Genomic DNA, 23080 nt, shown 5'->3' on the forward strand with positions numbered 1-23080 from the left:
CAATAATAGATGACTATATCTCACAAAAGTGTAAACATTTATGTCATGTTACTGGGATCTGTGATGACATAATTGTTTGCTGTTACAAAGCAGTCATGGTGTCACTTTTGTGGAAACTCTATCCCTATTTTGTCTTTAGCCAAGATCAGCCAGTTCTCATCATTTTTACTTATGAAACACTGTCAAAATGTGCAAGGGAAAGTCTCCTTGGCACATGAGAGCATGTTTTTAATATATTTTCCAGAATCGGAAAACAGCAGGCACTTAAGGTGGTTTGAATAAATACAGTGAGATTTTATTTTTCTAGAGCTCTTTCATTCACTTTTCATTTATTATGTTTCTAGAAGGATAATAAAATTATGTTAAAAATTGTGTGTGTGGGCCGCCATGCAATAACAACACTTTTGGAATGGGAAACATTAGGGTTCACTTGACCCTGTTGGTATTTTAATCACCATGTAGTCAAAGCAGTTGAAGACATCACACACATGCAAGTTGTCCAGGGTCAAGTCAACTTTTAGTGACAAGTTGACACCTTCAAGAAAGTTCTGTGTTAATATGCAGCATAAAGTTAATTTACCAAATCATTTAAAGTACATGCAACATTATGTAGTGATTCTTTTATTTTTATTTTTATGTATTAACAAACAAAGCTAAAGGACTAACATAACATAGAAAAGGAAGCCATCTTGCAAACACGTTAATACAATTCACTGGACTTTTGGTTGAGAATGTGATTACATCTCAATAAAACATTTCCATGTCTTCTAAAATTGTTCAGATTTCAGTGTGGATTGTTACACAAATTTCATGTATAATGTCAATCCATTCTGAAACAGTTGATGGTTTCAATGGATGTGTTGATTTAAAAAAAAATAAAATGTTTTTTTTTCGTAAAACATTGCCTTTTGCTATCAAATCTATTTGTCCAAAAAAATGGTCTTGCTGTTTTATTTGATCAATACATTTTTATGTCTCCCCAGAATAGTTCGTGATTATCTAAGTGGCACACCATTTTCCTCCTACCAGGAGTCCATGTACTTCTCTCGCTTCCTGCAGTGGAAATGGTTGGAGAGGTGAGAAGTTAGTCTTGTTGTGTAGCATTCACTTAGATAATGTAGGATGTTGCAATATTGTTTCATCTGAACTGTTAGTTAATGCATTTAAGATACGCGAAAAAAAAACGTTGATATCCTGCCCAGACTAAGCTAAAGTATGTCACACATTTTAACAGTTTTAACCAGAAATGTCAAGTCCTTCATGAACTGCATTTAAATGCTGTCAGATAATACCACTCAATATGCTCATATTGTCAGGTTGAACCTCCTTCTTTAATTCTGATTGGCATTAAGGAGGCATACGTTAAAATAGTTATAATGTATGATTGTATGGCACCTTTGAATAAACTTTGAGTATCATTTATTTAAGTATTTAACTGTCACACCAGTAAATAAAAAAAACGATCAAAAACACATACATAACCTCTAGCTTTTATTTCCAAGTAACAAGCAGCTAAAAACAGTTGGTGGCTATCTTGCTAGCTAGCAGCTAAGCCTGAGAAGCTAAAAACTTCACTGGCCAATAACTTTGCCAGGGATGGAGTCCTATTAAGCAAATTGAAGTAACAAGCTACTAAATTAACTCAGCTTTCATCCATTTGTGATGCAGTGTTGCACTAGTATGAAATGCTCATCCCTCAGCATTCTCACAATAAATATAATGTAAAAGTATTTAAATCACACAAACATAAAATGTTGTTTTTTTTGGACAGGTTCTTGTACCCAAACACAAGTGTGGCTGATATTGTCTGAATGCTTAATAATGACTGATAATTTGCATAATGGCAGGGAACTGAAATTGTATGAATTATTAATATTAAATTAGAGCATTATTCAGTCTCCAGCTTCACATGGCATTTGAACTTAGCTGTCATTCTTCCTTTCTTTCAATTCCAGGCAACCAGTAACCAAAAATACCTTCAGACATTACAGAGTACTAGGAAAAGGTGGATTTGGCGAGGTGAGTTTCTTCAAGATAACTTATTAATAGTGATGCTGAGGTACTTCTTGAAATTTAATTGATTTGATGTAAACTTAAGGGTTAACGTGACACCTTTTATGAGCTTATGCAATTGAATATTGAAAAATCCTTCAGTTTGATGTTAACTTTCTCTCTGACACAAAATTATGTTTGTTCATGTGTTCTTGCTACTTTTTTTTTCCCAGGTTTGTGCCTGCCAAGTACGCGCCACCGGTAAGATGTACGCCTGTAAAAAGCTGGAAAAGAAACGAGTGAAGAAAAGAAAAGGTGAAGCAATGGCACTAAACGAAAAACGAATTTTAGAAAAAGTTAACAGTAGTTTTGTAGTAAGTACTACCTTTTTCTTATTCAACCTTTCAAACAAATTGTGTGTGTGTGTTGTGTGTGCGACCATCATTTGTGGCTCCAAATTAAACAAATGGCGTGTTTGCAAAAAATGACCAGTCAGCTATCAAAGACAGAAATGTTTGGATTTTGTTGTACACACCCTTCAGTGTGCTTCTAAAGTGCTGCTAAAGCGACTAAAATGAGCATGTGAAATCAAATCACATGCCACATAGTAATTTTGACTGTATGTGTACTTGTGCTGACAATCATTTTGCAAATGTGTATGTTTATTTCATTTGAAGCACTCTGCTTTAATCATATGGGAATGCTTATGCAATGGTCATTTAATGTGACATCTTGCTTCTTGGTGGGAATGACATTGGTACTGATTTCACTTGAAGTGCCAAGCAGTCCATTACTTTAGTCTGAGGGGAAAACGTACACTCTTAAAGGCTTCCTGAGGCATTTCTTAGATTACCTAACAATGAATTTATGAGATTCTAAGTAACAATGTCAGCGGGGCCACAACAGCGCTACATGCTTACTTTTGTAAGAAAGGAGTTGCGTGCCTTGTTGCACTGACATTGAGTCTGTAATGAAATTTGGCGGCACACAACAAACTGCAAGCAGCATGTAGAGAAGAAAGCAGTCCAGTGTCCTTTTGCGTATGTGCGCCAGAACCTCCACCACCCCTTCCTAAAAATCATTAACCTGCCACAGTACCACCATGCCTAATGCTCTTTAATGGTGTTGTTGCACTTGGCTGATTTTCCTACGGAGGAATTCTATAAACTGAGCCATAGTCATTAGCGAGTGGTGATTTTTTTTGGCTGCCACTTGAATAGCAAGTTTGAACACACTTTTCGAGAATCACCAAGCTTTGCGTTTCTTGTGTGCTGGGCCAAAGCACAGAGCGACAGGAATGTGAAGCTGGCAGTCCTTAACATAAGGGAACATCTGGAAAGACGTCAACCCAAACAATTTCTTTACAATAATATGTTCTATGTGGCCCCACTATTCTAAACATGGTATTCTTATTAATATTGCATTCGTGGAATATCAAATAAGCAGCAAAATCCACCCGTTTTTATCCATCTCAAGGGGCAGCAATTTTCCCACTTGCTGTCGACTGAAAATGACATCACAGTTGCTCAAGCTTAGGTAACGACCAAACGCGGCTCAATGGCCAACCCTGAGATGGATTAAAGACAGGTGAATTTGGCTGATGAATTCATATTCCACAAACACAATATCTCAACTTATGAACTTAATTGGTTCCGTGACCTCATTTGTAAGTTGAAACGTTCTTAAATCCACTTTTCACATTGAAATGAATGGAAATTCCATTAATCTGTTCCATTTTCCTGTAATTTTAATTGGTGTGTGGTTGAAAAGAATTACAGAACATTTACATTACATAAATATAAGTGAAAATATATTTTATTACTATGAAGAAATCACACACTAAACAAACAAGTGCTTATTGTACTTTAACTTTACGTGAGGAGGGGAGGACAACAGCTCCTCCACTGAATAAGTCTCCTTACAAAATAAGTAACATATTAATCTTATTCACAATTTGCTTTTGTCTGTCTAGTTTCTTTTTTGGGGTGGTCTTAATAAAACGATCGAGGGAAGTTTGTCTTTTTTGACACTTCAATGACAATAAAGCAGCCTCTGTTGTTTTTGGACATTTACAACCTTTAATTAGTCTTAGGTTTAATATAAAAAAAAATCAGTACAACTACGGCAATGAGTTATGCACAGAGCCAATGATTGTTAAATAGCACAGTATGATGCTGTCTGCTCACCCATGCTGAGACGGTTCGCATAACAAAACATGTACTGTACGTAACTAAAGGCATATTTTGAAATTTTGTTTGTAATTTAAAATGTTCAGAAAAAAGCGTCGCTCGAGGTTCCACTGTATTAATCAGAATGCCATGTTTAAACCAGTGGTGCTGCAAAGCACATATTAAATGGGGTTTGATTTCTCCTTTAAAGGCAGATGTAAGTAATGGTTTTGGTTCTCGAATGAAGTAGGGGATATGTAGTCTTAATCTTTTTTACCTCAATTTTTCAATGTCAGGTGTCCTTTTATCATTATCATTTTGCAGTATGTTGAGCTTACGCCTGTAATGTGATATGCATGCCATTTGTGGATTTAATTGTTTTTCTCTTTTCTCTACTCTGTTAAAATGTTTAATGTACTGTAGGTAAACATGAATCACATTTCAATCTGTTCATTTGCATTTGTTGTCAAACCAGGCTTGTGTGGTTCTTGGCATTTCTCGACATCTCAGGTGCACAGGCTGGAGACGAAGCTTTTGACAGTGCTATTCTTGTTAAAATGATTGTTCCACTGACGAGATCATTTCACCAAGTGTGTCTTTATTTCTGTTGAAACATAGCTAGGCTTCCAAATTGGATCAAAAACACCCCAAAAACGAGCCTCTCCATGTTCTCCATTTGAAAATAATAGTTTGAGTTGTTATATTGTGATGATGGATGAGCTATGTTGAGTGTCTTGCTTGAGTGAGTCACGGCGCTCACTCACTCACGCACACGCAAGGAAAATGGAGTGGGCTTGTTGCCGAACCTTACACTTCAAGCTAGTGTCACCTGGGATTGACATGGTTCTTTCGCGCGTTTGTGTGTGCGGCTGTGTATCCACGCACGTGTGTGTGTGTGTGTGTGTGTGTGTGTGTGTGTTCATTCTCTGTGCTGCAGGCAGAACTGATGACTCGTCATGTTACCTCTCTATCTACAAGAGCTGCTCTGTTGCCTAGCAACACTGACCAAACAGCAGTAGCAAGGAGAAGTCAAGTGCTCTCTGAAACCCCTCATCGCTCTCTCCTGTTCTTTGTCTTTTTGATCAGTGCTCTCTATTAGTCAATAGATATTGTTACCTTCTGTTTTCACGTTTTAACTCATGTTGCCACATGTTGTGGTGTGCGACGGTTGTTAGCTTTGGCTAACATTGCCTGCAGCTAAGCAAAGAGCCACTCACTTCACTGATTCGTTTGCCATCAGCTTCAGAACTAGGGTCTTTTAAATCAGATGCTAATATCCAATAGAGCTCTAAAGAGAGCTTGGAAAATAAAATATGTTATCTCTAAGGACATAATGTGTTTTATGCTGCTGACTGGTAGTGCCGTATGTTTATTTAGCTTTCCCCCATAATGCTTTGTGTGTTGGGGGTGCACATGATATCACACAGGAATTTTCCCACACCCTCTTTTGGACAGTTACTTTCTACGTATTTTAAAGCAGATGGGATTCCTCCTGATGGCAGTAACTTCCTGCTTGTAGAGCAGTGATACTCACACACATACACAATACCCTGCGTGTCATTGACCCTCAAGGGAGAGAAGAGACGGTTGGTGGGAATATCGGGGGGGAAATGGAGCTCAAGAAGGAAGGAAGGATATTAACATACTGAGGAGAAGCTTCTTGGTAACTCAATCTTGGTCTTGATGTTTAAACTTTATTGACAAATATATACAGACAGCGCAATCGGGTTGGGCTTGATCTGTTTTGATTACAGAATGAATTACGTACCCTGCATAAAGGCTGTGCTGTTCACGTGTGGGAGTTTGAAGTAGCTCAGTATGTGTTGTTGTTCTGACAATAAAAACATCTTGAAATGTCTACATTACCTATTGTGAGTCATATACTCTACTGCATGTTGACATGTGAATGGTATGTAACCATTCTGCCCCTGGTCTCTGACCTCTTCTTTCTATCTCTTCCACCCCCATTTGTCCCTTTTACAACTTCTCATCCTCCTTGCTGCTTCTATCTCAATCTGCCCCTTTCTCAGGTTAGTTTAGCATACGCCTATGAGACCAAGGATGCCCTGTGCCTGGTGTTGACGATAATGAATGGTGGTGACTTAAAATTCCACATCTACAACATGGGCAACTCTGGCTTTGATGAGCAGAGGGCCATCTTTTACGCTGCTGAGATCTGCTGTGGCCTTGAGGACCTGCATCGTGAGAGAATAGTCTACAGGTTAGCAAAGATTGGCTTGGCAGTTAAAACTGTGTCTATTTCATGATTAATTGCTTCAGACAATACACTGCCGTTGTACTATTCAAAGTAATGATAATGTAAAAAGTTAAATAAATCACAAAATTTGCCCCGCCCACACATTGACAGCTTCTGTGAACATTTGCATATGTGTCGATTATGAAACGTTAACACCGATAATGCTGTTACCTGATTTGGGCGGGGCTGGTGGTTGCACAGGCACTGTAGAGAAAAACCCAACTAGTTGGACACAAGCACTGAAATCCGTTTTTTGAAATATGTCCTCTTAATCTGTGGTCTGATTATTCATTAACCTCAATTTAAAAATGGGTGCATGCAAAACTATGTTGACATAATGATACGATGAGCGTTATCTCAGATTTGACATATTAACACATTTGTTCCAAAACGAGAATGTTGGCTGTCAAAGCAGCGAAATCTTTTCACAGGAACATTTTACACATCGGAAATTAGTAATATTGTGTCAGCAATTTTACAAGAATGCACAGGAATTTAAAGCAAGTGCATTTGCTACACTTTACCCAAAACTAATGCTATTGAATATCTGAGCTGCACTTAACAAACTGTATATTCTAATGTGTGATGAATATGTTGTTTAAAAATAGTATTTTATTAACTATTTTGAATAAAATATTTAGGGCAATATTCTCCCATTCGCTTGTCAGTCCCTTTTCATGTCTGCGGATTCCCCCATCCAAACTCCTGACATAACCCACCGTGCAAAAACTAAGAATGAACGCGGAAACTCAAGAGGTGTGATTCACTAACAGCTGAGGCCGGCTTCAAATTATGGAAAGCGGAACTCCCCTTAGACTTCTGGATGTCATTGAAATCCATTAAAAAGATAGATCACACTTTAAATGTGAACTTGATTTATGTAACGAATATGTAGTCAGCCAGTGGGGACATACAAACGGCTCTGGCTACACCTTAGAAGATGTTGTTTCACGTTGACCTATTATGATGGACTGATATATATTAAAAAATAAACAACTCTAAAAAGATGTATAGTTGTAATTAGTGTGAGCCCTGCGCTTGTTTGTCTTCAATAAGCCTTGGGGTATTTTTTTTTCTATTTCAAAACTCCAAAGGCTTGTCTTTTAATGCTGAGAATGGTTGAAGTGGGATCGCTCCTCACTGTTGTAGGTGAACATCCTAAATAAGCAGCAAAAAAAACCCAGTAGTTTATCATCCGCAGCTAAAATGCTTTACTAGCTGATTTACACACCACACCTTTGATCCACTTAAAATCATTTTTGTTCAGTCTTTCTCCATACACTTAATTGCTCTCTGGAAGTCTCTATTGCTTGTGTAATATGATATTCAACCTTTCTTCTTAAATCCATGGAGCTCCCGATGGTCGCACCATCTCGTACAAGATGGTGAAAGTTTGGTAGAAGTGGCAGTTAAAAAGTACGGCCCGGTTACCATCACTCCCCATCGTATGAGCACTCTGGCTGCTGCCCGAAGCAGGCCGTCCCCGAGGCAGTGCCACGGGCATCGTGCGATCGCTGACGGAGCCTCGTGAATGAGGCCACTCGCAAATTTTTTTACCTCAAATTGCAAAGCAGCCCTCCTACGTCACGCAGCAAGCAGCAGCTTGAACTCAAGTGACAGTAACCATGGTGTCCAATGTTGGTGTTTTTGAAGCAGCTTTCAATACTGGTCTAATTTTGCAATATGGGACCAATACAAATGCATAATAATACAGATTTTTCCCAATATCCGTCCGATAGTTATCGTGCATCCCTAATATGAACCGCACAATACTATAATAATTATCATTATGTGGGCTGGGGAGGTTTGCAATATTTTAAAAATAATATTCACAATACTGTATAAGAACTCAAGATATTGTAAAAAATAAAATTAATCTCAAAAAAGCACAATATTATTTTTCTGTACATAACACACAACAGCAGTAATAGAGAGCTAATTACATGCCAGCAGGTTCGCCACTCTCCGCCATCTTGAATTACTCTGTAAACTGTACGCAGTGTGTTCTTTTTGCCTCTGCGGCACAAAGTATCATGGTTTGTCGTTCACCATTTTGTGTCTGACTCAATGGGGCGAAATGTTAAATGTATATGTGTGTATGTATGTACAGTATGTGTATGTATACATATACTGTATACTGTTTGGGTGTTTTAATATAGATATGTATGTATATGTACAGGAGCTACATACATAGATACATTGGTCTTTTAAGTCAGGTTTCCAGTGTATTTATTGTATTGTGTTGTGTTGTTAGTTTTGCCTACTTAAATGAAAAGTATGATAATTCTTTGATTCTTGTCTTTTTTCAGGGATTTAAAACCTGAAAACATCCTTTTGGATGATCGTGGTATGTCCATATTTATTCTTCACATCAGACCTGTTTGTTGGAACGCTGCTTGGCAAGAGAGACTAATTTGCATACCATCGTTGTGTAGAATGAGCCAGTAAGAGGGACTGAGTAAATCATCAGTCACTGAGTTCAGTGTATTTTGTGCAAATACTGCAGCATAATGTCTCCAATCATGTACTGCAAATCTGAATAATTTGCTCTTTCTTAGTGCTTACCTTGTAAAAAATCTGTTCAACTGTAAAGATGGTCATTTATAGACCCCGTTTTGTGAAAGCCTAAACTGTAAATGTCTACATCTTCCTCAGGGCACATCCGCATTTCAGACTTGGGTCTTGCTGTGCAAATTCCTGAAGGAGAGACGATACGAGGGAGAGTAGGCACTGTTGGATACATGGGTATGAAGTGGACTTTTTGTGGTGCCCCGTCAAAAAGCATGACCCTACCCCAATCAAGTCCATTCTTCGTCCCTCCTTCCTCAGCTCCTGAGGTCATCCAGAACGAGAGCTACACCTTCAGTCCAGACTGGTGGGGTCTAGGCTGCCTTATCTTTGAGATGATTCAAGGCCAGTCGCCCTTTCGCAAGCGCAAGGAACGTGTCAAGCGGGAGGAGGTGGATCGACGAGTGCGGGAGGATCAGGAGGAGTACTCTGATAAGTTCTCTGAAGAAGCAAAAGATATCTGCCGACAGGTGAGGGCAGTTGTTTTGGGTTAAAGGGAAAGTCAAACCAAAAGATTTCTTTACAATAAAATGATCCATCCAGGCCCCACTAGTCTAAACACACTATTCTGAATAATATTACATTTGTGTATTATGAGGTAAACAGCTAAATACACCCATTTTTATCCATCTCGGGCATGGATACATATGAAGGGATTGTCATGTAGCTTACTCTCCATTGGGAGAAGTGACGTCACTGGCAGCCATCTTACGTTGCCACTCCCTGAGGCTGCCTAACTGTAATACATTGATTACTCTGTACAGGGATCCTAGCGTAAAGTACGCACTGATAAGTGTTTTCAGTGAAAAAAATAACACAACATGTCAATAAAAGTGGCAACGTAAGATGGTTGCCCTCAAGTTTCAGCCACGTGGGTCTTCTGGGGTAGACGCCACGGACTTCCGACTTCTGGGTTTTACACATCAGCGCCGTCTCCTGCCACTGCTGGCCGCGTTCCAACACTCGCACCCCCACCCCTGCTCCCCCCAACCGTGCGCTCCCGCTCATTGGCGGGAAGGCGTCTCGGCTATCTGAAATGCTTCGGACACTGAGACAGACACTACACACTCGCAGCCTCGCACCCGTCGACGGGAACGCGCAACCGAGGGGCACAAAGACGGAAGCGCAAATACTGGGACCCGGCCCACACGTCGCAAGCCGGAAACGGAAACAAAGTTGATGGGTGAAAATCCGGAAGTCGGAAGTCCCGCCTCCTCCGTGGCATATAGTCCATAGACAGTCCATTCATATATAAGTCCGTGATATCAGGGTGCAGCCATTTTGTCAATTACTGTCGACTGAAAATGACTTCACAATTGCTCAGGTAACAACCAATTACAGATAACCTGTTGTTTTCTGAAGTTGAACCAAAATTTGTCGTTCCCTGATGTTATTTTCAGTCAATAGCAAGTGGCAAAATGGTTGTCCCCTGAGATAGCTTAAAACGGGTGGATTTTGCTGCTTAATTCATATTCCACAATACCAATATTACAGTCATTTCTGGACTACAAGGCGCACCTGACTATAAGCCGCGCTACCTAAATTTGGGGAATACTCGAGTTTGTTACACATATAAGCCACACTTGGCTGTTAGCCGCAGGTGTTTTAATGTTACCGCACTGGGGTTCCCGCTACTTATGAGGGCGCAAATTGTCTCGCTCTCGTTCTGTCTCTCGTTCTGCATTTGGGCTCACTTGGTTTGTTTTGCGCTGCCTGACACTCTTGCGCTTCCTTTATAGTGCACCCCGTTGTAATCCTTCATTTTAGCCGCAGGGTCGAATGCAAGTGAAAAAGGTAGCGGCTTGTAGTCCAGAAATTACTGTAATCAGAATGTCGTGTTTTGACTCGGGCACGTCCAACATATCTTTGTAAAGAAAATTTTGGGGTTAACGTCTCCTTTAAAAATAAAAGGAATTCTCACCTTGGGGGTAGTGACGAATGTGGTGTAATGCATGGTATTTATTTTAGGGTCAATGAAATAATAATGCTATGTTAGCTAAGCTTTTGCCTTATTTGCAGCAAATTTTCAACAAGCTTGTGGCAATATCGCTTTTAATGACATCAAAAAAGAATAATGGGGTGATTTCATTCATTAACCCACATTCATTATAATTAGTGAGTATTCACATTGTATCAGTATATATGTATATATAGTGTCAATATATACACTACTATCACACAGGTATAGTACAAACTAAAGAAAATCATGGAGTCCACCAAAATAGCATACTGTCACTTTTTGGCATCCTTTCATCATTCTTATGGTATGTACAACAGGCTATCTAAAGAAAGGAGCTACACACATTGCAGTAGTTTGATTAGTTAACAGAAGATTGATTGCACAATAGAGTGAAATGGATAGAACGCTGAATGTAATTTGAACAAAGCCTGTGGTCTTTTAATAAACTGCCACACACACAAAAAAAGAACACAAAATAGCCAGATAACCTTCATTGTTGCCCTTTGTAGACTGCTGAATTCAGTCCACCTGACCCTTTTGTATGATGTCACATTGTCACACCACCACATACAGATCATGCGGTGTAAACATATTTTACATTAGAGTTTGGCATTACGAACGAGACCGTGAGAAGGTGAGCTGAATTTTAACTGCTGGTGTGAATTTCAGTTGATGATAACTAGGAACTACATTTTTAATGCAAATCCGCTCATCTGTGCACCAAGAGGGAGCTAGTGAGCTTATCTGTTTGGGAGCCAGAGCGGATGAGACGTTTATTTGCGTCCTGCTGTGGAACATTCTGACCTGAGGTTCAACAGATTAGAAGACTCCCCAGGGGGAGGATGAGTGTGGGGAGAGCGAGAAGAAGAAAGGTTTCTGCAAAAAAAAAAAAAAAAAAAGTGGCGTTGAACGCTGGGGGATGGGAAAGTAATCATGGAAGAGATGAGCTTTTTCTCACTCCTTTTTGAATGACTACGCGATTTGTTGCTTTGAAATGTTGTCATAGGCGAAAAAGATATTCTGGAAACAGCCATCTTGAAATAGTCAGGTGACGTGAGTTAAGAGCAGAAAGCGATGGGGAAACTGGGTGAGAGTAGTGCACTGACAACTAAAACAAAGGTGAACTGGAGAGATGTGGTGAAAAAGTGAGCACGCCGCTAAACTGCACTCATCCACTTCACAAGGCCCTCACTCTGCTGTAGGTGGTGTGGAGGGAATATTACCCGCAAGCTCTCAAAGAAACAGTAGCAGTGCGTTCTAATTCGAGTCATGATTGTGTCTACATGAATTACTATGCATTACTGGTGGACTTTATTAAATGATGGACAGTCAGATACGTGAATTACATGTAAGCCATTTATCATACATGTATGCATTTTAATTTTAAGTGTTTGTTTGTCTCCCTCCTAGCTGCTGGCTAAAGACCCCAAGAATCGTCTCGGTTGTCAGGGTCGCGGTGCCATAGAGGTCAAGCAGAACTCTATCTTCAGGAACATCAACTTCAAACGATTGGAGGCTAACATGCTGGAACCGCCTTTCAGCCCTGATGTAAGAGCAACCTACATGCACACACAAAAACCCAAGAAAGAAACTATAAGGCCCTCTAAAAGCTACAAATCATCCTCCATCTTGTGACTACTGCACTTCAGTTACCAGCTATTTAGCATATCTTCCAATCCTGGGTGGTGAGAAACAAGCCTAGGATATGTTTTTATTTGAAATCCAAAGTTGAAACTCACTTGCATGTGAACTTGTGCTATTCTCCACCGAGAAGCTGTTCACACAGAATATTATTTTATTTTTTGCAGTTTTATAAATAGACTGACAGAAAGAACGTAACTGTTCTGAGAGACTAAAACAATATTTGCCAGTACACACTTGTCATCTGTTGCTGGTTAGTAGCCCATATTGACACTGGAATCATATTCCGCATTGATGATTTTGAACTTATTAACATTATCAGAGTCATTTTCGTTTAGCATGGGTTTTAACCTACCATAGTCTTTTATTTGACCACGTCTCGCCTGCATTTCTCTCTTAGCCTCGGGCCGTATACTGCAAAGATGTCCTCGACATTGAGCAGTTCTCCACTGTCAAAGGTGTGAACCTTGACCCCACCGATGACGACTTCTACCACAAGTTTGTCACAGGGAGTGTCTCCATCCCGTGGCAGAATGAGGTAACTGCAGGATTGGACACTGAGATGATGTCATTGCCCCCCCCCAGCTTTCTCAGTGCATGCAGTACAGTACACGCCTATCCTTGCGTCAGTGAAGGTTAGAATGTTAGATTTACGCCGACCTGCCATGACATTATGACCACTTGCACAATACTATAAGGATAGTAAGCATTGTACCAATGTACTAAGATGGTGCCCACGGACAATAGGTAGCTCACAAGGCTGTTCTTAAAATAGCTCACAAGTGATGGGACATTGTGATTTTATAGGAATGTTGTAGAAGTGATCATTAGAAAATGTGAATACTGGCAGAGATTTATAGAAATAGAGAGTTTTTATATTAACTCATTCACTGCCATCGACGGCTATAGACGTCAAAAATTCATTTGAACTATTTCTATTAGTTTAACATTTTTCCCACTTTTGTTAACAAGAGTATGATAACCTACAAATGTGTTTTTTTTTGTTCATTTAGAACAGATATAAATGTTGTAATTAATCGTGAGTTAACTAGTCATGCGATTAATTACGGTTAAAAATGTAATTTTTTTTGACGCCCCTGATTTTTATTAATCTTTTCTTAAAAATATTATTAAAAAAAAAAAATAATCACTTTTTTTTAATTTTATTTAAAAAAAAAAAGATTATATTACAATCTTTAATCGGAATTAATCGCATGACTTCACTAGTTAACTCACGATTAATCACAAATTTAATAATTGTTCTAATACAATAAAAAAAATCTAGGTTTTCATACTCTTGTTAACAAAAGTGTGAAAAATGTTAAACTAATAGAAATAGTTCAAAATAATTTTTGACGTCTATAGCCGTCAATGGCAGTGAATGAGTTAATTGTGTCCTTATTATTGTGAGGAATCAGTAACATGATCTTCACATGAATCATTAATTATTAATAACAATAATGTTTATTAAAGGTAACGAGAAAATGTTTTATTTCAGAACTAGACTTTACATCGATCTCATCGGTTGGATCAGGAGAGATTTCATGCAAAATCGATGATCAGCTGTAATGTCTCAATTTGCCTGATTGATCACTGATTGAGTCATTGATCAGCTCCACAAAAGAAGACATTAGATCAATCAATGTTTAGCAGTATATTTTTTTTTTTATCCCTGAATGTAGTGTAATCGTTATTTGACTTGAATTAATATAAATGAAGATAAGGAACATAACAATTGTGCATTCTTTCTTCTAAACACGAAGACAACATTTGTGCGAAAAATGGCGCATTTTGTGTTGTTCCCATCCCATGAATGAAAAGATGTATGTAAAATTGTAAACAAATCAGAGTAGGTAAAATGATGGCTGGGGAAAAAAAACTTCCATTCCATCATGCAGTCAGCGGACCTCTTCCACCACTGTTGGCACTCCCACAAAAGATGCCAGAAAGTGATAATGCACAGATTGCTCATATTAGTACAGTGGGACGTGAAAAATAACAATGGTGTACAAGCCGGAATTGTATTTTTTGGCGAAACTTGTGCTCATCAAGTGTGCTTCATTCATATTGCATCCCCTCTCCTTGTATAGATGATAGAAATGGAGTGCTTCAAAGAAATCAATGTCTATGAGACTGATGGGACATTATGTTCGGACCTGGACATGAACCGGCCTAACCCTCCACCAAAGAGAGGCTTCTTCTACCGCCTGTTTAGAAGAGAGGCAAGTGCTAGTGCTCCGGCAACTCTTTGAGGGGGTGGGGGCTAAGGTACTTCCTCTTTTCCTTCTTTCCTTTCTTACTCTGTCAAAAATCAATTAAATGTGACTCGTGTGATCTCAGCATTTTTTTTAGGTTAAACTTTCAGTATCATTTCCAGGCTTCCATTTTCCTCATTTTTTCCCCCTCTGGGTTGAATTTGACACTTTTCTGTTTGGCTGTTATGCTTCAGAAAATTTCCTTCATGGTTCATTTGCATGGAATATGCCATTTCCTGAATTCCGTTTTGGCAACATAGTTTCTGTTTCTGATATCTTTCAAAATGCATTTGTTATTGCTTACCTGTGGAGATTAAAGATGTTCATATTTATGTAATATATCCCATCATCACATACCTCCTCTCCTTCAGGTCTGTTTTAAGAGCGGTTACAGTGACGACGAGTTCGAGGAGCCCTCTCGACTTTAAACCACTCCCCCCCCCTCCCCCAAAAAACCTAACAAAAACAAAACAACAACCCTAACCCCTTTTTCCCCCTCCCCCATTTGCCGCTGATCTTCACCATAAACTCCAACAGAGTGCAAATCTTAGGAACTCAGTGAATGTTGACCTGTATTTATGAGCTGTATTAAAAGTGTATTATAATTAAAGAAAAAAGTATGAGTTTAAAGATTTTGTACCTTTGTACTTGAATTTATGTCTAGATGTATATTTTCACTAAAGGTTGTATTGTACAAAAAGCCATAAAAGTACCACTTGAATGCATACATGACATTTTCATTTTATTGTCTTTGGGAATGAATATGGATATTGTTTCTTGGGGTAGTTATATATATTTTTTAAGAAGCACAGTACAATTTGTCTTTAGTTTTCTCAATGTAGCATAAGGCATTTATTTTTGTTTTAAAATGTGCTGTATGTTTAGCATTGATTTTGCCAATGGCATGTTTTTAGCACACCATATCCCCATTGCCTCATTCACCCTCATGGCTCAGGTACATCGGAATGAATTCTGTCAGCAATTGAGAACAAATCTGTTCATAATTGCTATGTTGCTCAACAGTTTGCCCCCAAAAAGTCCCTCCCGCTCCTCTTGATTAATGGTTAAGTCTGGCCCATGTATACCTCTTCTCAAATTGTGCAGGCCGTTGACAGTATGTTTTGGTATTTGGCCAGTATAGTAGTTCCATGTGCCTGTGCCAACTTGTATCAAGCAAAGATGACATTGATGTTTTTTTCCCCCTAACAATTTTTGGTCAGAATGTGCAACAAAAGGTCCTCTACAGTCTAAAAACGGCAAATTCAAAGGCTCTCAATATTAATAACAGATATGAGGCCTTGTTTCCCCTCTGGAGCACAACCTTTTTATGCTTCATTCCTTCCACTGACCAATTGCTAACCTTTCTTCTTATTATAATCTGCCTCTCAAAACTCTTACTCTTTGTGTTGCTGCCTGGGTGAATTCATTTTAGAGACCTAGAATAATGATGGCGTAATGTGAAAACTCTGACCTGCACCTGACAGTTACTACATCTTGGTAAAACACCTCTGTTGAATGAAATGAACCACCTGTCTGTCAGTAGCTATTAGCCTCGGCACCGAGTCAAGAATAGAGCTTCTGTGCACTAAATCATAAATAGATGGCCATATATCCTACTAGTAGAGAACAAACATCTGTATTCTGTAGTTCAAGGGAACTGTGTTGTAATAGCGGACAATGTTTACTCTTCCATTAAAGACATACAGTAGTATGTTCTCTTTTACAAATGACTGAGGTGCTTTCTTGTGTGGCTAAAGGCAGAAAATGCAGGAATTGAACTCTTCCCAGTTAAAAAAAGAAAAAAAAAACAATATAGGGGTCTGCTGATTTTGTTGTATTTAGGACTCAGTTTTGGTGCATGTGGTTGCTCTCAAAAGCATTTGAAGTTTGGAGAGGTCCTTAAGAGATGGTCAGTGTAATTTACAACCATCTGTATTTAATGCTGTGAATACTCCGTTTTTACACATTAGCTTACTGTGTGTATATTGCGTCGTATAAAAATTCAGCTTTTAAGTTCAATGCAATGAATCAAATTTGATCTGAATTGATGAGGAGCTCAAATCAGTTTAAGTTCATTTTGTTTCTGCATTTACCCCCCTCATTTCTCACCAATTTACTAAAAATCAATTGTATGTTCTTTCTAAATTTATAGTTAGTAACCATGGAGGGACTTTTTTGTATGTGCACAGAATTTCTCAAATTACATAATATATGTGACTGTGTACGTATATTACCCCTTCTATTTTGGTATTTTCTTGCGCTATAAAATAAGTCCACCATTGCACATTCCGTTGTGACGATTCAAACGTGCCATGTATCGTTTGCTGTTTTGAGTCATTTTGTTTTGTCTTTGTTGCACTCAGGCATGCTCTGAAGCTGACTTTCTTGCCTTTCTTTGTACATTTTAGCCTTTTTAGTACTTCTAGCCTCAAAAACTTTGTACATTTAGAACAAAGCTGTAAAACTGTCACTTGCTCTCATAGAGAAACTAATGGCTGCACCTACAGTGTCCACCTGCCATGGTCAGTACGCCTCCAGTCCTCCACCCAACATTCTTTGCACTAGAATGTTTTTTTTTTTTTCAGTTAGACCAAAAGAAAAAATGAATCAAATGAAATGTGTATTATCTGAAAAATTAAGTGAGGACAGACTGTCTTCATAGTATGTGCCAATCACAAGAATTCAATTAGTGATACTAAATCTTTTTTTTTAAACCCTTTTCATGCATCCTTCCGTCCATTGTGAGATAAATTCCTTCACATACAGAAACTTTAAACTGCTCAAAGGTTTTGAATGTCCGCACTAAGTGCATTGTAATGCCTGTTTTAAAGAAATACATATGTTTTATTACACACGCATGTATTGGTTTGTAATACATCAGGTTCCTTGTATATGTAAATGATGACTTTTTAGTGCCAACATATCACTGGTATCTGAGAACAGTTTAAAATGACAAGGTGACCCATAGAGTCGGCCTTGTTTGAGTATGTTGAATGCATTCCTTCTATGATTGGGATTAAGCCCTTCCAAACTAGGATCAGCCTCAGCAGGTAACACCTGAGAGAGAGATCCTCAATTATTTGGTGTCACTTGGGTCTAGTCAATATAAGCCTGGAGAACCACTTGGGTGGTTTCTCATTCTGTTAGTGTAAAGGTATTTAAAGGAACGCTTTACTTGTATTGCAACAGGGCCTGAGACGTTTTTGTTTTTCCTTTTTTCCCTTTTGTACCTGTACAGTCATGTTGTTCAACCACTGCAGTCATTGTTAATTCTTGTACAAGTTGTATCACTGGTTGTTGTATCATACCTTACATTTGTAATTATGAAACAATACACTGCCATTTGTATAAAATTCACCTGTGTCCTGCCTTGTGTGTTATTTTCCATTATTAAAGTGCTGTGACCGTGTGAGAGGGGCATGTTATCAGTAGTCATTTGTTTGGCTTGGAATAAAATGGCCTTGAATTGAACAAATTGGGTAAATCAGAACCAAGCAGTCTCAGATATCCTATGAAATAATGTAATTCTGCCATAGGCCAATACTACATATTAAGGTCTGATTCAGAATTCAAAAAAATATTTCTGCTTGGGGGTGGTTATGCTGTAGTTTTGTTGTTTGTTGAGGGTCCAACAATGACAGAAAGAAAAGGCGTAAACGTGACGGTCATGCGTTTGACTCCCACTGCTCTCGAACTTAAAGCCCACATGGTTTTGTTTTAGCAAAATATCATCGTTTTCTTTGGTTGAGCTTTTTAGTTAAAATATTTAATTTTGAATTGAAATTGCTGCAAACCGTAATCGATATGCATAGCGCCGTCCCGTGACCGAAGGATCCTAGCTATTTGTGATTGGTTAATGGCCACACAACTGTAATTTGATTGGTCGGTGAGTCTGCAATCGTCCTATTGTTAGCAAGCTGTCACATTTGCCACTTCCTGGTCTGATTTCTGTGGGTACGCATAGCTGCTTAAAATATGGCAATTCAAGTAATATTTTCCTTGGTAAGGTACGTTATTGTAACGTGATCATAGACATTTCGGACCGTAGGTTGAGAGCAGAGAGCCTTGCGGTCGTTGTAGCAAGCTGCGTTGGTGGCGCGCTGCTGCACTACGCACCGCTTGCTCTCCGTGTGCTAAAGCTAGTTAGCTCGTAATTGTAAATATTAGCAAGCCAGGCCAGATTTCTTTCTGTGTTCTGCAAAAATGGCAACGATGGAGAAACTAATGAAGGCATTTGAATCGCTGAAGTCATTCCAGCAGCAGCAGGGACCACCGACCGCCGAGGAGCTTGTCCAGAGACAGTAAGTGTTTTTTGTTTTTGTTTTTTTTAAGCCAACCTTGTTAGCTTAGCAAGCTAACAACCAAACTAGACAGTTTAGCTAGTGCACGAGTCCTGGAAATGGAAATTGCAGTCATACTAAATATACACAATTTTCTGTTGATGCGCATGTTGACAGATCTTAACCAGTTTGCACCTATGGAGTTGTAACATTATTTAATTATACCCCATTGTAATCGCCCTCAAGTGGAAATCCTGCAGTACAGTACTGCATGCTATTGCCACAGACTAATGGACTGTACTTTTGTCATAGTAGCAATCTGATTGGTCTGGGGACGGGTTAACGAGTTGGCTGAATGACTGTGGATTGATCGACTTAACAGTGCCTTGCAAAAAGTATTAATAGCCCATTTAGACATTTTGTCATGGTACAGCCAGGAACGTAAATACATTTTATTGGGATGTCATGTGGTAGACCAACACACAGCGGCATGTAATTGCGAGGTGGAAAGAAAATGATGCATGTTTTTTTAAAAAAAAAAAAAATAGTCATACAGCCTCCATTATTTACTCCGCTGCCCCAAAGTAAAATGCTGTGCAACCAAATGCCATCAGATGATGTCACATAAGTAGTGTGTAATAAAATGACTATAAATGCAGATGTTCTGTGAATGTCTCAAAGGTTTGTTAGAGAACATTAGTGAACCAACAGCACCACAAAGCAAATGGAGAACATCAGACAGGTCAGGAATATAGTGTGATGTTTAAAACAGGCTTAAGATTTACCAAAAAATATCCTAAACTCCATCAGGAAATAGGAAGAGTAAGGTAAAACTGCAAACCTTTTATGAACTATCCGTCCATTCAGACTGACTGTCCGGGCAGAGAAAGCATTCGAGTGAGAAGCATCCAAGAGGTTTATAATGGTAACACTGGAGGAGCTGCGTAGATCAGCTCGTGAGGAATCGGTCCACAGGAGACCCATTTGTTGTGCATGCAACAAATTTGTCCTTTTTTATGGAAGAGTTGCAAGAAGAAAAGTCCCATTTGTAGTTTGTCAAAAGCCAAGTTGGAGACAGGAAATGTGGAAGAAAGAAAAGCAAAATTTAAGTGTTTGGCCAGTACATGCCATGTGTGGTGGAAATGTAACTATATACATCGCAGTGAATACACCATCTCCATTCCCCACTGTAATACATCGGGTGGCTGCATCATACATTGGGGTTGATTTCCTTCAGCCGGGACAGGGAAATAACGTTGGTCTTCTTGAGTTGATGGGAAGCTGGATGGAGCCAAATATAGGGTAAACCTGTTGAGCATAGGGTAGAGGCTCACTATCTGGCGACACACCGACCCTAAACATAAAGCCAGAGCTAAAATGGAATGATTTGGATCAAAGTATATTCATGTGATGGAATAGGCCAGTCTAAATCCAGACCTAAACTCCACTTAAAATTTGTGGGAGGACTTGAGAATTGCTGCTGTCAGATGCTCTCTATCTAATCAGACTGAGCTATTTTGCAATAAAATTGGGACGGTAAAGACGTGGTCTTTCAAAGTCTTTCAGCTGTAATTGTAATGCATTTGATATAACTTAGATGATTTGAGATGAGTTTCCTGTGTATTTTTACATCTGTAAAGTCTGTTGATTTTTTTATTTATTTTTATAATCACATTATACATAATTCTTCTTATCTCCCATCACAGGAAAAAGGAGCAGGCCACAACAAAAAAAGACAGAGTTACACACTGCTTGACAATATGTGAAAACATAGTGGCACAATCACTCAGGTGGGTCTCGCTACAGTATCGATTATGAAACTTTGGGCCATTAATTCTCATCATTTGAATAGTATTTCAGAAATTATTTTGTGTCTGCATCTGTGTATATAGTAACGTTTCCCCTCTGTCTTTCTGCTTGGAGCAGAACATCTCCGGAGTTCCAGAAATTGCTGGGAATCGCCATGGAAATGTTCCTGCTCTGCAGTGACGACAGCGAATCAGATGTCCGAATGGTAGCCGATGAGTGCCTCAACAAAATAATCAAAGTGAGTGAAAAAGTAGTCGTCCTTATTCTTCCTACTCATATTTTAGAATTAAAACACTTTACTCAGTTGGTGAAATCAGTCAATTGTCATTTGCAAACAATTATATCAACCAACCAGTTAATTATGAAATTAGCAACATAAACATACAGGGACACAGAGTTTTGTGGGGAATATATTTATTTCCATTTTGTGCACTTATAACTCTAAAAGCAATATTGACATACTTTTAAGTTTTGTAAATATGTCACTTTTGTCGATTTGTGTATAAAAATATAATTGAAAAAATACAGAATGTGCCTGCAGCACATGAAATTCTAGTTTGATTTGTAATGTACAGTTTTTGATTATTTATACATTTTCATCCTCATTTGCATTTTGTCTTCATGCTATATTATCTTGTGACGATTACAATAGGCCCTAATATAACCTGACTTTTTACATTGTAGTTTTGAGGATTTAAATAAATGTGTTGCACTCCTTTAGGCACTGATGGACTCTAATCTGCCTCGGCTGCAGCTTGAGCTGTATAAAGAAATTAAAAAGGTAATTTTCTTTTCATTACTTTTGCTGATGAAAACCACATGACAGGTTTGTTGTCACAAAGTTATTTGTCTGATTGTTGAGGTGGTGGTGGTGGTGGTGATGATGATGCACTTGTCTTCCTGTAGAATGGTGCCTCTCGGAGTTTGAGAGCAGCTTTGTGGAGGTTTGCTGAGCTTGCCCACCTCATTAGACCTCAGAAATGCAGGTAGACACAATATTACTTTGGATAGTAATTTATTGACTCATAACAGGGCTTAGTCATGAATTAGGCTTTAAAAAAAAGCATTTTTCGATTCTTGGGCTAACCATCTAACGAGTCCTCTCATTCTTTTCCCTTGAAACGCAGACCCTATTTGGTCAACCTTTTGCCGTGCCTGACCAGAATCACCAAGCGGCAGGAGGAAACTGTGCAGGAGACCCTGGCTTCAGCCATGCCTAAGATCATGGCCGCCTTGGGACACTTTGCCAATGATGGCGAGATCAAGGTGTCTTCTCAGAAATCTGATAGTTGACTTGAACTGTTTGTTTTTCCTTTTGTGGGAATTTGGTTGGTCTTGCCTTTCCCTCTTTGTTTGTTTTTTCTCTGCCTCAGCTTCTGATTGAACTAATATGATCATCTCTTCACTCGCTAATAATAAATTGCCAATACTCGATCGATGTTGTCTCAGGTCCTGTTGAAGTCATTTGTTGCCAACCTGAAGTCCAGCTCCCCCACCATCAGAAGGACAGCTGCCAGCTCGGCCGTTACTGTGTGCCAACACTCGAGGCGCGCCACTTACTTTTACACATGGCTCCTTAACGTGCTGCTGGGTAGGACAACATACTACATACACTCATCTATACAGGCGACATCCACATGCAATGACATGATCTACTAATGGTGACCTTCAGGATTGGTGGTACCAGTTGATGAGGAACATCTCAGCCATCTCATCCTCGGGGTGCTTTTAACCCTGCGCTACCTGATGCCTCTGCTGCAGCAGCAGGTCAACACTACAAGTCTCAAAGGAAGCTTTGGAGTCACGAAGAAGGAGGCTGATGTGCAACCGACACCAGAGCAGCTGCTACAGGTACAAATTCGATCTCAATGCGTTTTACTTTATAATTTCATGTTTGAATTTCTGTGCGCCGGCAGGTGTATGAGCTGACTTTACACTACACGCAGCACTGGGACCACAATGTGGTGACGGCATCTCTGGAGCTTTTGCAACAAATGTTAAGGACTCCGCCACCAGAGCTTTTGCACATGCTCATAAATGTCGGCGCCATTCCACATGCCACCGTGTTTCGTCAGGATACCGAAAGTCGTGCGCGCTCTGGCAGCATCCTGGAGTTCATTGGTAAATACACCTGTCTGGACTGCAAAGAC

At 39.2% G+C, this 23080-nt stretch overlaps 2 protein-coding genes across 9 annotated transcripts in view; both read left to right on the plus strand.

Annotated features, from left to right (window-relative positions):
• Nucleotides 1-16571, plus strand: part of grk4 (G protein-coupled receptor kinase 4) — a 53886-nt gene extending 37315 nt beyond the window's left edge. The window contains exons 6-16 of one of the 2 annotated variants that reach the window (XM_077570567.1): nt 984-1076; nt 1956-2019; nt 2226-2366; nt 6191-6381; nt 8727-8764; nt 9073-9162; nt 9247-9455; nt 12356-12493; nt 12987-13124; nt 14677-14854; nt 15213-16571. In XM_077570567.1, coding sequence (XP_077426693.1) covers nt 984-1076; nt 1956-2019; nt 2226-2366; nt 6191-6381; nt 8727-8764; nt 9073-9162; nt 9247-9455; nt 12356-12493; nt 12987-13124; nt 14677-14838 — 1264 coding nt within the window. In that variant the 3' untranslated portion in view covers nt 14839-14854; nt 15213-16571. The remainder of the gene's footprint in view (nt 1-983; nt 1077-1955; nt 2020-2225; nt 2367-6190; nt 6382-8726; nt 8765-9072; nt 9163-9246; nt 9456-12355; nt 12494-12986; nt 13125-14676; nt 14855-15212) is intronic. The other variant, XM_077570566.1, reaches the window with a different exon arrangement.
• Nucleotides 16572-18766: 2195 nt separating this feature from the next.
• The window catches only part of htt (huntingtin), a 32447-nt gene continuing 28133 nt past the window's right edge, over nt 18767-23080 (plus strand). For all 7 annotated transcript variants that reach the window (XM_077570643.1, XM_077570649.1, XM_077570646.1 and 4 more), the window contains exons 1-9: nt 18767-19142; nt 20828-20911; nt 21048-21168; nt 21652-21711; nt 21837-21916; nt 22058-22196; nt 22380-22521; nt 22603-22781; nt 22847-23051. In XM_077570643.1, coding sequence (XP_077426769.1) covers nt 19045-19142; nt 20828-20911; nt 21048-21168; nt 21652-21711; nt 21837-21916; nt 22058-22196; nt 22380-22521; nt 22603-22781; nt 22847-23051 — 1108 coding nt within the window. In that variant the 5' untranslated portion in view covers nt 18767-19044. The remainder of the gene's footprint in view (nt 19143-20827; nt 20912-21047; nt 21169-21651; nt 21712-21836; nt 21917-22057; nt 22197-22379; nt 22522-22602; nt 22782-22846; nt 23052-23080) is intronic.

Source organism: Vanacampus margaritifer, chromosome 7, assembly GCF_051991255.1.
Source record: "Vanacampus margaritifer isolate UIUO_Vmar chromosome 7, RoL_Vmar_1.0, whole genome shotgun sequence".
Classification (NCBI taxonomy): domain Eukaryota; kingdom Metazoa; phylum Chordata; class Actinopteri; order Syngnathiformes; family Syngnathidae; genus Vanacampus; species Vanacampus margaritifer.